Source organism: Monodelphis domestica, chromosome 1 (genome assembly GCF_027887165.1).
Source record: "Monodelphis domestica isolate mMonDom1 chromosome 1, mMonDom1.pri, whole genome shotgun sequence".
Taxonomy (NCBI): domain Eukaryota; kingdom Metazoa; phylum Chordata; class Mammalia; order Didelphimorphia; family Didelphidae; genus Monodelphis; species Monodelphis domestica.
This window is the reverse complement of record NC_077227.1, coordinates 53,189,931-53,203,281: the sequence shown is the minus strand read 5'-3', so window position 1 is coordinate 53,203,281 and position 13,351 is coordinate 53,189,931. Positions and strand designations below refer to the sequence as shown.

The 13,351-nt window shown below is 54.1% G+C and overlaps 1 protein-coding gene across 1 annotated transcript in view; it reads left to right on the top strand.

Moving 5' to 3' along the window:
* SPOCK2 (SPARC (osteonectin), cwcv and kazal like domains proteoglycan 2) overlaps nt 1–11,781 on the top strand; it is a 33,849-nt gene extending 22,068 nt beyond the window's left edge. Inside the window, exons 2-10 of the mRNA XM_007478349.3 lie at nt 853–898; nt 1,086–1,200; nt 1,781–1,895; nt 4,120–4,234; nt 5,003–5,122; nt 5,623–5,841; nt 6,394–6,456; nt 7,555–7,692; nt 7,813–11,781. Of these exons, the coding sequence (XP_007478411.2) occupies nt 853–898; nt 1,086–1,200; nt 1,781–1,895; nt 4,120–4,234; nt 5,003–5,122; nt 5,623–5,841; nt 6,394–6,456; nt 7,555–7,692; nt 7,813–7,958 (1,077 nt within the window). The 3' untranslated portion in view covers nt 7,959–11,781. The remainder of the gene's footprint in view (nt 1–852; nt 899–1,085; nt 1,201–1,780; nt 1,896–4,119; nt 4,235–5,002; nt 5,123–5,622; nt 5,842–6,393; nt 6,457–7,554; nt 7,693–7,812) is intronic.
* Nucleotides 11,782–13,351: the final 1,570 nt, after the last annotated feature.

Below are 13,351 nucleotides of genomic sequence, written 5' to 3'. Positions count from 1 at the left end.
GAGAAGTGAGGCAGGGGGAGAGGGGAAGTCTGCTGCTGCTTCAATTAGGGATTTTAGGATGGTAGATTTAGAGTTGGGAGGGATCTTAGAGGCCAATGAGTTCGATTGCCTCAGTTTTACAGATGAAGGAACTGAGGCACAGAGAGGTTAGATGACTTACTCAGACTCATACAGTTAGTAATTCTTTGAGGCTTGATTTGAACTCAAGTCCTCTAGTTCTAACACCAGCACTCTAGCTAATAAAATATGGGGTGAACATTTGGTTGTATCAGTCACCCTCCCTTGGGTGGATCTCATGCCTAGATTTTTTCTTTTTTCTTTTCTTCTCCTGCTCTGTCTTCGTGGCTTGCTGTCCTCTGAAAACCCAGGAGGTAGAGGTGAGTACTGGTCCCTTGTCTTCTCTCATTCTTCCTTCTCAACTTTCTCTCTTCCTCACAAGGCCCCTTTTGTGTGTGTTGGGGTGGTGGTGGTATGGATTTAAGGACTCTGTGGGTAGAATTGAAAAAGATTATGTAGGTAAAGTACAGCTAGACAGAAGTACTCAATCATATTTGGGAATGGGGTGAGTGAATAGGAAAAGAAGACTTACAAGAACCCAGGTAGGGCAAAGAAAGGTTTGAATAGCAAATAATTACACAGAGAACCAGTCTTCCCATCCCTTTCCTTTTCCTTCTTCTTTTTTCCCTCCCCTTCTTTTCTTTTCTCTTACCTCTAAGTCCTTCTCACCCTCTAAATCCGAATTTTGCCCACTCTGAGCACTGAGGTTGACCAATCTCCCCACTCTAGGATCAAGATATTTCTTCATTTCTCTGATCAGCAATTCTCTCTTCCTTCCTATCTCTTCCTTCCTAGGATGACTACATCAAGAGCTGGGAGGACAGTCAGCAAGGAGATGAAGGTAAATGTTGCAAGGGAGTGGAGGGATAAGCTGGGGAGTCACAGGCTCTGACTTTGGGAATCTTCAATTCTGAAGAAGGAAGCTTTAGAAGTTATTGGCATCCAGAGAGCTTTGGAAATCAAGATTCCTTGGGTTCTTTCCTGTGGAGCCCCAAGATAATGTCTTTCCCAAACCTGTGTCTTCCCAGCTTTGGACACCACCAAGGATCCCTGCCAGAAGGTGAAATGCAGCCGACACAAAGTGTGCATCGCCCAGGGCTACCAGAGGGCCATGTGTATCAGCCGCAAGAAACTGGAACACAGGTAGGAAGGATGAATTTCAGGTCAGTTGTTCCCTTGGGGTCTTCCCTGGGTAGATCAGCTAGAACATTTCTCCCAGAGAGTGGGGAAGCTATTAAGGGCACCCTGGCTAGGAAGTCCATGTGAGAGAACAGGTTGAGGGAGCTACCTTGGAGGGTGCCTTGTTCTCCCCAAAGGTTGGATGAGAGCCCGTTCCTGTAAGAATTCTTAGTTGGGGTGTGGGTTAGGCTAGTTGGCTGTAGAGATGCCTTAAAATTCCTCAGTTTTATGATCCTTAGTGGAGAAGGGGAAGGGGAAAAATGCATGTGAACCAAGTTCCCTGGTTAAAACACCCCAGACAGTTCTTCAGAGATCCAACTCTTGTGTGCCCTCTTGTATCTCCTCTCCCTTTACTCCATACCTTTCTTCTTCTGTCTATCTGTTATTTTCCTTCTCCTAGCTCCATTTTGTTATTCCACTAATTATCAACAAATTAACTTCTTCTCCCTCCTCCCTCCCATTCGCCTTTCTCTTTTGGTCTTGCTTTACCTCTGTCCTTCTCCCAATTCCTCTTATTCTTGTTCCTTTCTTTTTCATCCCATAGGATCAAGCAGCCTGCCCTGAAGCTTCACGAAAACAAAGAGGGCTTTTGTAAACCGTGTCACATGACGCAGCTTGCCTCGGTCTGTGGCTCTGATGGACACACTTACAGCTCCATGGTGAGGACACCAGTGGCCTTCTTCATGGAGTGGAGGTGGTTGGGTGGTTAATTGAGGAGAAGCTGAGATACCAGGTTCCATCGTGTTTCTGATGTTGAACCTGAGATCCCAGGCAGAGGGCTGAGACTCCCAATGGTGCTTTCACTGACCAGTGATTTATTTTTTTCCCCATCTGTCCCTTCTGTGGGACAGCATACCTCTTGCATATGGACACAAAGTCACTTGGGGTGGCCACAGCAGAGTCAGCTACCATTAGCATAAGAACACAGCCTCTCTGTGACTTCTATGGGCCTGGAGTCAACCAGCCCTTTGGCTAATGGAAGATTACATTTCCGAGTCTGGCATTTGAGGCCTTCCGTAATCTGGCATCCATTTTCCAGCCTCCTCCTAGACCTGCTGCTCACTTTATGCTTTAGTAAAACTCAATTCCTCTCTGTCTCCTGAATGAATGTTGTATTCTCCTGCCTTTGTGCTTTTGCTTATACTTTCCCCATGTATGCAATGCTCTCACAAATTCTTCCTCATTCTCTAAAGTCCAAGTCAAACGAGAAAGCCTTCCTAGATCTCCCAGGCAGAGTCAACACTCCATAGGCCTTTTGCTTTTTGCTCTGGGTGTCTTATTTTGTAGCACATCGATTTTTCTGACTTTCAGGTCCTTCTGTTAAACTACAGGAACCAGATTTTTCCTGGCTGAAGCAGGGACATGAGTGGGGATGTTGTTGAAGTAGTCCAAGCCAGAGGCTATGAGGCTGAACTAGGGGAATAGCTATGTGGGCTGAAAGGAAATAGATTTGAGGGGTATTGAAGAGGTCAGATTGACAGGACCTGGCTACTGAGCAAGTGTGGGGAGTAGAGGGAGAAGGAAGACTCAAAGATGACTCTCGGGTTTTGAACCTACTTATTGGAAATATTGTGGTTGCACTCAACCGAAACAGGAATAAGACTAAGCTCACAGAAGAGGGGAGAGGATTGTCTTGTGCATGTGAGGCAGCTTTCTCTCCTCTTTTTTTCTGTCTTTCCTTTGTGTCCTCTATTTTCATCTGGACCATGCTCCCTCATAGCAGATGTGTACCCCAGGACTCTGTTCTCTTTTCTGCATTCTTTCACATGGTAACGTCTTCAGCTTCTCTGAACTTATCACCCCCAGGGATGACTCCCAGATATCGTTCTCCTTGGTGGCATTTTTGCATTGCCAACTGCTTCTTGGACATTTGAAATGGGATGTCCTGTAAATGTTTCAAATTCAGCCTACCCAGAACTCAATTTCCAAATGTGTTGTTTCTGCCTCTCCAGTGCTTCTTACATCAATCCTTTTTAACTCATACAGCCACCAATTTGGTTCAGGCTCTCATCATCTCTTTCTCTGGACGACATCCCTATTTTTTAATGAATACCAAATAGTTTAGATGATTGTTGATATAACCTGAGGTCTGAAAATACTTTTTCTCCCTCCACTCTGACTTTTATGGGGTTCCCCTTGATATCCTAGCTCTTTTGTTACTTCAAATCAGTTTTGTTATTTTTCTACCTCTCTAAAGTAGTCTTTTGATAGTATAATTGATATGGCAGTAAAATCTATAGAAGACTATAGGTAGTATTGCCATTTTTATTATATTGCAGTGGCTCAACCATGAACACTGAATATCTTCCCAGATATTTAAGTTATATTTTTTTAAGGAGCATATTATAATCACATCTCTATAGCTATTGCATGTGATGTGGGGACTACCCAATATTTTATATATTTTTTAATTATTTTGAATAAAACTTCCCTTTTTATTGTTAAATAGAAATGATATTGATTTTGTGGGTTTATTTTTTGAAATCTTTCTACTTTGCTGAAGCAACTGACTATTCCAGTTAGTTTGAGGTGTTTTTTTTTTTTGCTGATTCTCCTGAGTTTTCTAAGTAAAGCATCGTGCCCCCAGTAAATAGGATGCACCAGCCTTCTAACCTGTCTCCTTGCCAGCCTTTTGGATTTGTTGCCCTTAGACAAGTTGGGAAGGTGGATGGCTCGGCGTAAATCCATCCCCACTAATGGTGCATCTCTTGCTGCCATGTTGGGAGCCCTCTTTTCGATTTTGGACGGCCATGGTGGGAATGATGGGCGTGGGAAATAGCTTGTCCCAGGATGCTCCCGGCTGGTACTGATGACTTGCTCAGGCTCTGAGGAATGGGATCCCAGACTCGGTGGAGAGCTTTCTGGCCTTTCCCTTCCCTACAGTGTAAACTGGAACAGCAGGCCTGCCTGACCAGCAAGCAGCTGACTGTGAAGTGTGAAGGCCAGTGTCCCTGCCCCACGGAACAGGCCCCGGCTTCCACCACAGACACGAAACAAGGTAAGAGCAGCAGCCCCTCCGTCCTCCCCAAAGTTCCGCTTCCTCCCCGAGGCGGGGGACAGCAGTACTGCTTTCTGCAGGACTCGGGCCTTCCTGGGGAGCGTCTATCTCTCCACTCCCTGAAGTGGGGGACTCTTTGAGCCTGGGTTTGGGGGGGACGGATCCATGACCAACAGGAAGAATGAAAGGGGATGAGAAGCTGGTCGATGAGCAATGAAACCAGGGAGATGACAGGTAGAACCAGTGCTTGGCAACCGAGGAGTGGGACCCAGAAGAAGCCCAACGACTACTTGCCCCTGGGTTGCCTGCAGTGCTCCTCCTGCTCTTCTCCATGGCCTTCCCTCTGGTGCTGGCTACACTGCCCCAAATGAGCCAGACGGCTCAGGCATCTCCTCCTGAACCCCCGGGGCCCCTCCAGCCCGGGTGTTTCCTGGGGCCTCTGTCTACCTTTTTGCCCACTGAATTGTCCCCATGGCTCTGGGTGAGGCATTAACGTAGAGATTTTCCTCGAGGCTGGGCAGCTTTTCTCCTGGGTATCCCCAGATGCAGAGTGGAGGAGCCCCTGGTAGAGCGCCTGGAGGCTAAACTCCTGAATTTATTATTTCTTAGCTCCAAGGAGAGAGGCTTTGAGGGAGGGGCACAGGCCTGGCGATGGCTGGGGTCCGAGGGAGGGGGCAGGAGAGACGCGGCCATTCCCATCGCCCGGCGGCACTCCTTGCTAGAGCTTCCCGGCCACCCTGCTTCTAACGGCTCTTGTGTTGGCTGCAGAAACCTGCACGGGGCAGGACCTGGCGGATTTGGGGGACCGTCTGCGGGACTGGTTCCAGCTCCTTCATGAGAACTCCAAGCAGAATGGCACAGCCAACACGGGAGCGAACCCGGCCAGCGGTATTGGGATGGGACGGGATGGAGGGCGGAGAGGGAAGGGCCTGAAGGCAGAACACGCAGGGACTGGCCGGGAGGTGCCCAGATCTTGTAATAAGAGGAAGAAAGTTTCAGCAGAGGCAGGAAGGTGTCAGACTTGACTGCTAGGGAGAGCATAGCCTGGGCTCCATCTTGCCTCCGATGCCTACTAATGGTTCTGCCCTGGGCCAGTCACTTTGCCCCTCTGAGCCTCATTTTGCTCCTCTGTACAATGGGGATAAGAGCAGCATCCACGTACCATAGTGTTGGGATCAAATGAGATGTTTGTAAAGTGCTTAGTGCGGTGCCTGGCATACAGCAAGGGCTACAGAAATAGCCATTATTATGCTTAACTTCTCTGACCCTTAGTTTGCTCACCTATAAGATGGGGATATTAGTAGCATTTGTTTTGTTCCAAAGCGGAGGCGCTGCAGAGGCCCCGCCAGGGGCTTGAGGGAACAGCAGGGGCACCCCTTTTTCCCCAGGGCTGGACAAGAGCCTGGGGGCCAGCTGTAAGGACTCCATCGGCTGGATGTTCTCCAAGCTGGATACTAGCAACGACCTGTTCCTGGACCAGTCCGAGCTGGCCGCCATCAACCTGGACAAGTATGAGATCTGCATCCGCCCCTTCTTCAACTCCTGCGACACCTACAAGGACGGCCGCGTCTCCACTGCCGAGTGGTGTTTCTGCTTCTGGAGGGAGAGTGCGTAGGCCCCTGGGGAGCCCTGAGGGGGAGGTGGGGGCCGGGAAGGGCCCCCCCAAGGCTGGGAGTCCTGGAAGCTCCAGGGGCGCCTTGCCCGTGCCCGAAAGTCAGAACGCTGGCCAGGCCGGCCGGTTTTGAGATGAGTTTGTCCCTCTTGGACTTTGACGAGGGCCGCCTAAGGGAAAGCGGCGCTGCGCTCTTTCCGAACCCTGTGCCCGCCTGCCAGACAGCGGAGGGGCCCAGCTGGGAGTCAGGGAGGCCCTGTGACCCTGGGCCAGTCACTTCATCCTGCCTTCCTCAGTTTCCTCCATGGCAAAGTGAGGAGAGTCACAGCTCTTACCTTCACCTAGTCCTGTTTGTGAGTCACAAATGACTCTGTGTGGGCCCCTAGGAAGCCCTCTGTGGTTATCCCTGGAGGCGCATCCCTCATCACCCGCACTGTCAGCGGGGTCTCCCTCCCACACCCTGGGCAGCTTACAGAGCCCAGCGCAGAGTAGGTGCCTTTAAAATGGGTGTTGATGGACCCGCTGATCTGTTCTACATCCTCTTCAGAACCCCCCTGCCTGGCTGAACTGGAGAGGATTCAGATCCAGGAGGCGGCCAAAAAGAAGCCTGGTGAGTACCTGGGAAGGAGACCTCCCAGGCGTGGGTGGCCCTGGACACTGGGGAGAGCTGCAGGGGGAGGGTGGCTCCAGGAAATGGCCATAACAAACCCCCACAGCCAAGCTGTCTCCTCCGCCCAGAGAGGGCAGCCACGGCCTGGGGTCCCTCTGCCTTATGCACCCGTCCTGGCCCCAAGAGAGGAGCCTAGGCCGAGGCGCCAGCCAGGAGCAGACAAAGGCCGGGGGAGGTGCTGCCCAGAGGAGTGAAGCCTTGCCCTATTATTAGACTTTCTAATCTAATCTAATCAAGACTAATCCGGTAAATCAATTCTGCTCTGCTGCTCCCTGAAGGGGGAGGCCTGGAGCCCTCCGGAGGATGGGTGGGATTCCAGTAGAAAGAAGGAAAGGCCCTTCTCAAGTGCCTCCTGTGGGCCAGGAATTGGGCGCTTTACCGTATTATTTCATTGGATCCTCACAAGCGTTCTGTGAAGTATCACAACCCCCCTTTTACACTGGGGGAAACAGAGGCAGTCAGAAGTTAAATGACTTACTCAGGGTCACACCACTAGTATTTGAGGCTGGATTTGAACTCAGGTCTTCCTGAATTCGGGGTCCGCACTCTCTCCATGCTACCCCTCAGCGGCTCTAGTCAGGAAGGAGGGGAGCCTGGGAGGCAGGGAAGGACTTTCCAGGCAGGAGAAACACCTGCCAAGGTGGAGATGGGTGGGAATGAGCAGGGAGCAGCCGGAGGCCTGAATGGGGAAGGCAGAGGAGATTAGTCGGACTCAGGCTCGGGCAGAAGGACTTAGAACTGAGGAGAGAAGCCCTGGGGCTTGGCAGCTGGGGGCACCGTGGTATGGGGCCTGGAATCAGGGCTGCGTGACCCTGGACAAGTCCCTTCACTCCCGCTGCCCAGCCCTTGCTGCTCCTCTGCCTTTGATTCTAAGACAGAAGGTAAGACTCGGCTCAGCCCGTTCCCCCAGAAGCCAGGGAGCTCCTTCCCCTGGTTTTGTTTTGGGTGGGGGTCCCCTCCTAGAAGGACGCCCCCGCCCCCACCGCAGGGCGCCGTTCCCTCCGGGCCCCTCCCACACTTCCGGGCTCTCGTGTGCAGGCATCTTCATCCCCAGCTGTGATGAGGACGGCTACTACCGGAAGATGCAGTGTGACCAGGGCAGCGGCGACTGCTGGTGCGTGGACCAGGTGGGCCAGGAGCTGACCGGAACCCGGCTGCACGGGAGCCCAGACTGTGGTACGTCCGCGGAGCGGGGCGAGGGCGGGCTCCCTCCTCCGGCTCTGGGCCTCCCTTCGAGGCGGGGATCGGGGAGCTGGCGCCCCCAGTCTGACCCCCGGCTTTTGCCGCCACCCCCAGATGACATCGTCGGCTTCTCGGGGGACTTCGGGAGCGGCGTCGGCTGGGAGGACGAGGAGGAGAAGGAGACGGAGGAGGCGGGAGAAGAAGCGGAGGAGGAAGAGGGCGAGGCTGGAGAGGCGGACGACGGAGGCTACATCTGGTAGAAGCCAGGGAGGGAGGCTGGGGGCGCCGGGGGGCAGACAGCGGGGAGGCAGGAAGCAGCGAGCTGGGCGGAAACGGGGCGGCTTATTGAGTTATCAGGAAAACACAGTCGAATGTAACTAGACTCCAGTGGGGAAGAGCGAGTGTGTGAGCGTGTGGCACGTGTGTGTGGAGTGGCTGACGGCTGCGACACGTGAGCGTGTGACCTGCCGCTGTGGGCGGGTCATTGAATGAGGCCCCTCCTGGCAAACGGAACCACCCAAAGTCACCTCCAGCCTTCATTTAGTTCTCTTTTTTTTAAACTCGAAATTCAAAATGGACGCCATGTGATCCCTTTCCCCCTCCGTACCCTGCCATGCCTCCCCCCGCCCCCCTTCCCTGTGATTGCTGTTTGGACTCGGTGTTGCGTTCTTCCCGCTACCTTCTGGCGCTCCTGACGGCCACTCGTGCCGGCCCCACGCCCGCGCCTCGTGGGCTCAAGCACCAAGACGGAGCGGGCGAGGGGTCCTCCCCAAAGACCTGGGCCGGGACTCTTGGGCTTTTTGGTCGTGAAACCGGCCACCTCGGTGGGACTAGCTCAGAGAGGAGGAGGAAGCCGTCCCACCGCGAGTGAGCCTGCCGCCGCCTGGATCCTGCCCAGCCTCCTTCGAGCGTGGGGTGTGGGAGGGCTGGGGGGGGGGGGGTGCCGGGAGGGGCCCGAGGCAGGACGGGTAGGATCGGTGTGAAGAGGAGGCCTGGCTCTGACAAAGCTGTGACCAAAGTATCTGGATGGCCGCCCAGCTCCCGCCTCCTTGTCCCTCGGACCAGGGGCTTCTCAGTAGGTAGAGCTGCAAGGCCGAGGCCCTGGCGGTCTGGGTGGGAGACGTAGGCTCAGGACCTTCCTGGGCGGCAGCATGGCCAGCGATCTCCCCCGAGGCTCGGCCGGGGTGTGAAGCCGCTGCGCTCTTTGGGGATCCTGGGGGTGGCCGTTCCATCTACCTTCCCCTCCCGGTTCCTGTCCAAGAGCCCAGATCCAGGGACTTGTTGGCCCCGCAAAGTGGCATTGCGGGGGACAGAAAGGAAAATCCCTGGAACACGCCTCCGTCTCTTCCTGGCCCTCTACCAACATCTCCCCTCCGTTCCTGGACCCCCACGTCCGATGTCCGAGATGACTAGATGAGCCTGGGGTGGGTGATGGAGGCTAGGGGGGCACTTCCCTGGCCTGCTTCCTCTGGGCGTCTGTCTGTCCTCCTTCCCATCGGTCCATCCGTTCCACAAGCCCAGAATAAACACCTGCGTTGGCCGGCACCGCTCTAGGCAAGACTTTAGCTGAGTTGGGGAGTTCTGGACAGATCATCTCCAGTAGAGACAAGGAAATAGGAAGTGCTTCTGGGTGGGGGGCTGCCACTTGGTCCGAAGGAAGCCCAGGACTCTGGGAGAGGAGCTTGGGAGGCAGCGCGGTTCAGAGGGGGAGGCCGCCGGGGCAGAGGCTCTGGAGGGGGCCAGTGGCCGAGGTCAGGCTAGTTCCCTGCTCCTGGCTCCGTCCCCCGGGCTGCCGCTAGCTGCAGCGGTTCTGACGGGAGTAGCGAAGGGCTGGGGGTCTTCCTGCTGACCGCTTTGGGTTCTTGGGTGTTTGGGCGCATGGAGGGTGGGGAGAAGGAGAGAGAGCTGGCGTCCGGGGAGAAGAACTCTGGGCTGCCCAGCCGGCCGGGACCAGCCACATCCTGCTGGCTGGGGAAGGTCCAGATCCCTGACCCCCCTCCAGGGTGGGAGGGGGTGGCCAGGCCTCTCGAGCTTCCCCACTGTTAGGTTCCCGGGTATGGGAAGGAGTTTTCTATGGGAAAAACATCTGCCTGCTCACGGCCTCACCCTCCTGACGCCCGGCGCATGCAGAGCCTGTGTGTGTGTCGGAGGGTAGTGGGTGGCATCTGTGAGCGCGTGCGTGCTTGGGTGTGTGCGTGCGTGGGTGTGTGCGCGGGACACAGGAGGGAGCGGGGGTGGGAGAGAGGGGACGTCTCTGGGCCGCCGACCTGTGACTTTCCCTCCCGGGCCCATCACTGGGGCCGAGCTCAGCGTGGAAGGACCCTCCCTGCCACCCCCGCCCGTCTTCCCCCTGAAGTACCCCACATGACCCTCTTCAGGAGGAGCAAGCTCCGAAAGGCAGTCCGCCCAGCCCACTGCTTGGAGAAGCGCACCCTAGTTCAGCTCTAGTAACAAGCCGTCTTGCTGCTCTGAATCCTCCAGCTCCCTCCTCCTCTCTCCGGCCCTTTCTCCCCTCCACCGTCCCGAGAGCTCCACTGTGCGGCCCAGAGAGCTTCTGGTGTCTTCAGAGTCGGAATACCCCCCCCCACCACCACCACACCCCCCAACATGGCCTTCCCTCTTGACTGCTTTCATCCTCAGCCCTTGTTCTGCTTGCTGGGAGGGAGGGAGTCGAGGGGGCCAGAAGGCCTGTGTCCCCCCCTCGCTGTTCCCCTCCTCCCTTCGGAGGAGGCTTGTGCTCTCTGTGTCTGCTTGTCTGGGTCTCTCCGGCTGTGCACGTTTAGATAACCTTGTACATATGTTTTAGGAAGCAAAAGGCACCCGATGGGGCCCTGGGAGTCTCCCAGATGTCCTGCTCCCTCCTCTCTGAGGTCCTGCCACGGGCCTCCCTTCTGATTCTCCCTGAGCTCCCCGCTAGAAACCGCTGACCTCTTCTTCCCTGCCCTGGGCTCGGAGTTGGGGACCCCTGCAGGGCCTGCCGTGCTTGAGAAGGCTTCCGGCTTCCGCTTTCCTTCCCCGAGAGCTGGGGAGCCCGGGCTGAAAGGGTGCGGGCCTTGGTCTTGGCCCCCCAGCTCCGGGGCCGCTTCTCTGTCCCCCTTGCTGCGCCTGGCTCTCCCCACCTCAGCGACAAAGCTGCCGGGGCTCTGAGCAAGGTCAGCCTCCCTGGGGAGAGGCCACGAGGGCACAAAGAAGTTCCGAGAGAGGAGGCTGGAGCCCAGGCAGCCACGGACGGACGGGACAGCTTGGGGAAAGTGTCTTTAGGCCCCAGATGCCCGGGAGGTCGGGATAAGGCCGGGGTGGGGGCATTGGGAGGAAGAAGGGAAGAAGACGCCCTCATCCCACCCCAGGAGGAGCAGGAAAAGCCTCTCCCCGCTCCCTTTTCTGTCCAGGGGCAGCGTGGCTGGAGAGCCCGGAGGAGGGAGGGGCGGGTGACTGACCCGTGCGCCCCTCCTTTCCCCAGACCATGGATCAGGTCTTTAAGGTGGTTGTGAAGATTCTTCCGCACACCCGAGTCCTAGGCCCTGGGACTGGCTGCCGGATCTCCCCTGGGGAGGCCCTGGCGGGGTTGGGGCATCTGGAAAGACCTGGATGGGATATTTTTCCACAAGGGGTCCAGGATGGGGAGGGTCAGCGGTGCAAAGTCTCTACCAGCGTCCGAGAGGAGTGGAATGCTTTTAGCCTGAAACATATTCAAACAGTCCTATGTGCAATAACTGAATTTAGAGTAAAGAATTGTGTTCCAGTGCTTGGATTTCAGTCTGTATATTTAAGTGCTAACACTGTATAGCTCAGTAATTTTAGATGTTTTTACAAAAATCACAAAAAAGAACCAAGTGTTAGAATGTGTGTGTGTATTGAGTGGGCACTGAAGCATCCGGCGGATCAGCTTTCCAGAGCCCCCCTTCCTTCCCTGGCTCCCTCTCTCCCTCCTTGTGGACCCCCACTTCCCCTCGGGAACACAGCCTTGTGTTGTCTATATCTGCCTAATACTTAAGAAGCTAAGGAAACAAGTACATACACATACATATAAGGAAATAAGATGTTATTTTTAAGAAAATGAAAATAAAAACTTTATAAACGCTACCTGGTGCCTGGAGTCTATTCTTATTCTTTTCCCTCAACTCCAGTGAAATTCCCAAATCACTGTCATTTTACAGAAAAATATTGACTGAATACTTTAAGGCTTACAAAGCATCTCCCTCACAGCAGACTCATGACATAGGTAGCATGAGTATGACCCCCACTTACAGATGAAGAAACCGAGGCTCAGAAAAGATGATTTACCCAAGGTCCCAAAACAGATGGCAGAAGCCAGATTTGAACTCTGGTTTTGTGGCTCCAAATCCAGTGTTCTTTATACCAAGAAACTCAGATCCAGAATTTTGTTTTTGTTTGTCTTCATGTCTAAGGATTTAGGGACGGGGAGGCCAAACTGAAGAGAAGGGATTGCTTTGGCAAGGGAATAGAACCCAGGGCCTCTTTTTTGCCATTTACCGCCTGGCCTCCAGAACACCAAAGATGCCATTTCCCCAGTATTCTGAAACTTCCCCAAGGAGGACCTGCAGATTTCCAGGGTGGGAAGGGTGCTGCTACTTGCTCTACACCCCTCTAGTTGCTGCATCTACCTGTCAGGCTGCAATGGCTCTGGAAAGAGAGGGTGGAGAAAAGGCCTCAAAGGAGAAGCAGGAACAATGATTGTCTGGCTGTTCAGTGAGAGGTGGCTTTGGACGCAAAGGATGGTTGAAGAGGAGATGGAGCAGAGCAAATAAGTGATGGCTGGGAAAGAAGGACCTTGAGGGGAAGCCAGGGTGGGCTAGAGATGGAGGAAAAGAGAGAACTGAAAGCTGATCAGTCGGTCAACAAATGTTGAGTTCAGCCTAATATCTATGAAGAACTGCTATGCATAGCTTTGGGAGGGATGGACAGGTGAAAAAAGAAACAACCCTCGTCCTCGTGGAGGCTGAAATCCAGGTGGGGGCATAAGACAGAAAAGAGAAAAGATGCTGGACAGTGGAGAATGGCATCGGGGTGTCCAGGAGGTCAGATGTGGGAGAGATCACCGGGAAGGCTTCAGGAGGGAGCTGGGTGGGAATTACACAGCAAGGAGGACAGAAGACATCCCAAGGTGGAACAGAGTGAAAAGGACTTGGAGGTGGGAGTGAACCCTGGACAGGTAGGCAGTGAGGAGGATACCAGCGACACTAGGTTTAATGGGGTCTGGGTAGCCCGAGGTTGGAGCTACAGAGAACCCTGGCATGTTCAGAGTCTGGGCTCTCGTTTTCTCTGACCCACATCTTAGCTCTTTGGCTGACACGTGTGGAATGTTCTCTAATAGCTTATGATCTTTCCCCTCAAGGGTTGTCCTCTCCTTCTCCTTCCTCCTTATTTCTAATTATATTTCATTATTATTAATCTAATCTTACTCATTTGGAAAGTAAAGTCCACTCTCCCAACCTTGAAATGTTAGCACCTTCCTCCATGACCACTGCTTGGCCCAAATGGTGACAGTATCTAAACCAGTCTTAGATTCTTGTATAAATAGAGTAATTACTACTGTATCTTAGCAGCCCTGAAGTTTCCCCTTCCCCTGGGCCAGCTGGGGGAAAACAGTGGGGAGAAGTTCCCTTGAGAGCTGTCCTAGCTACTCGCCAGC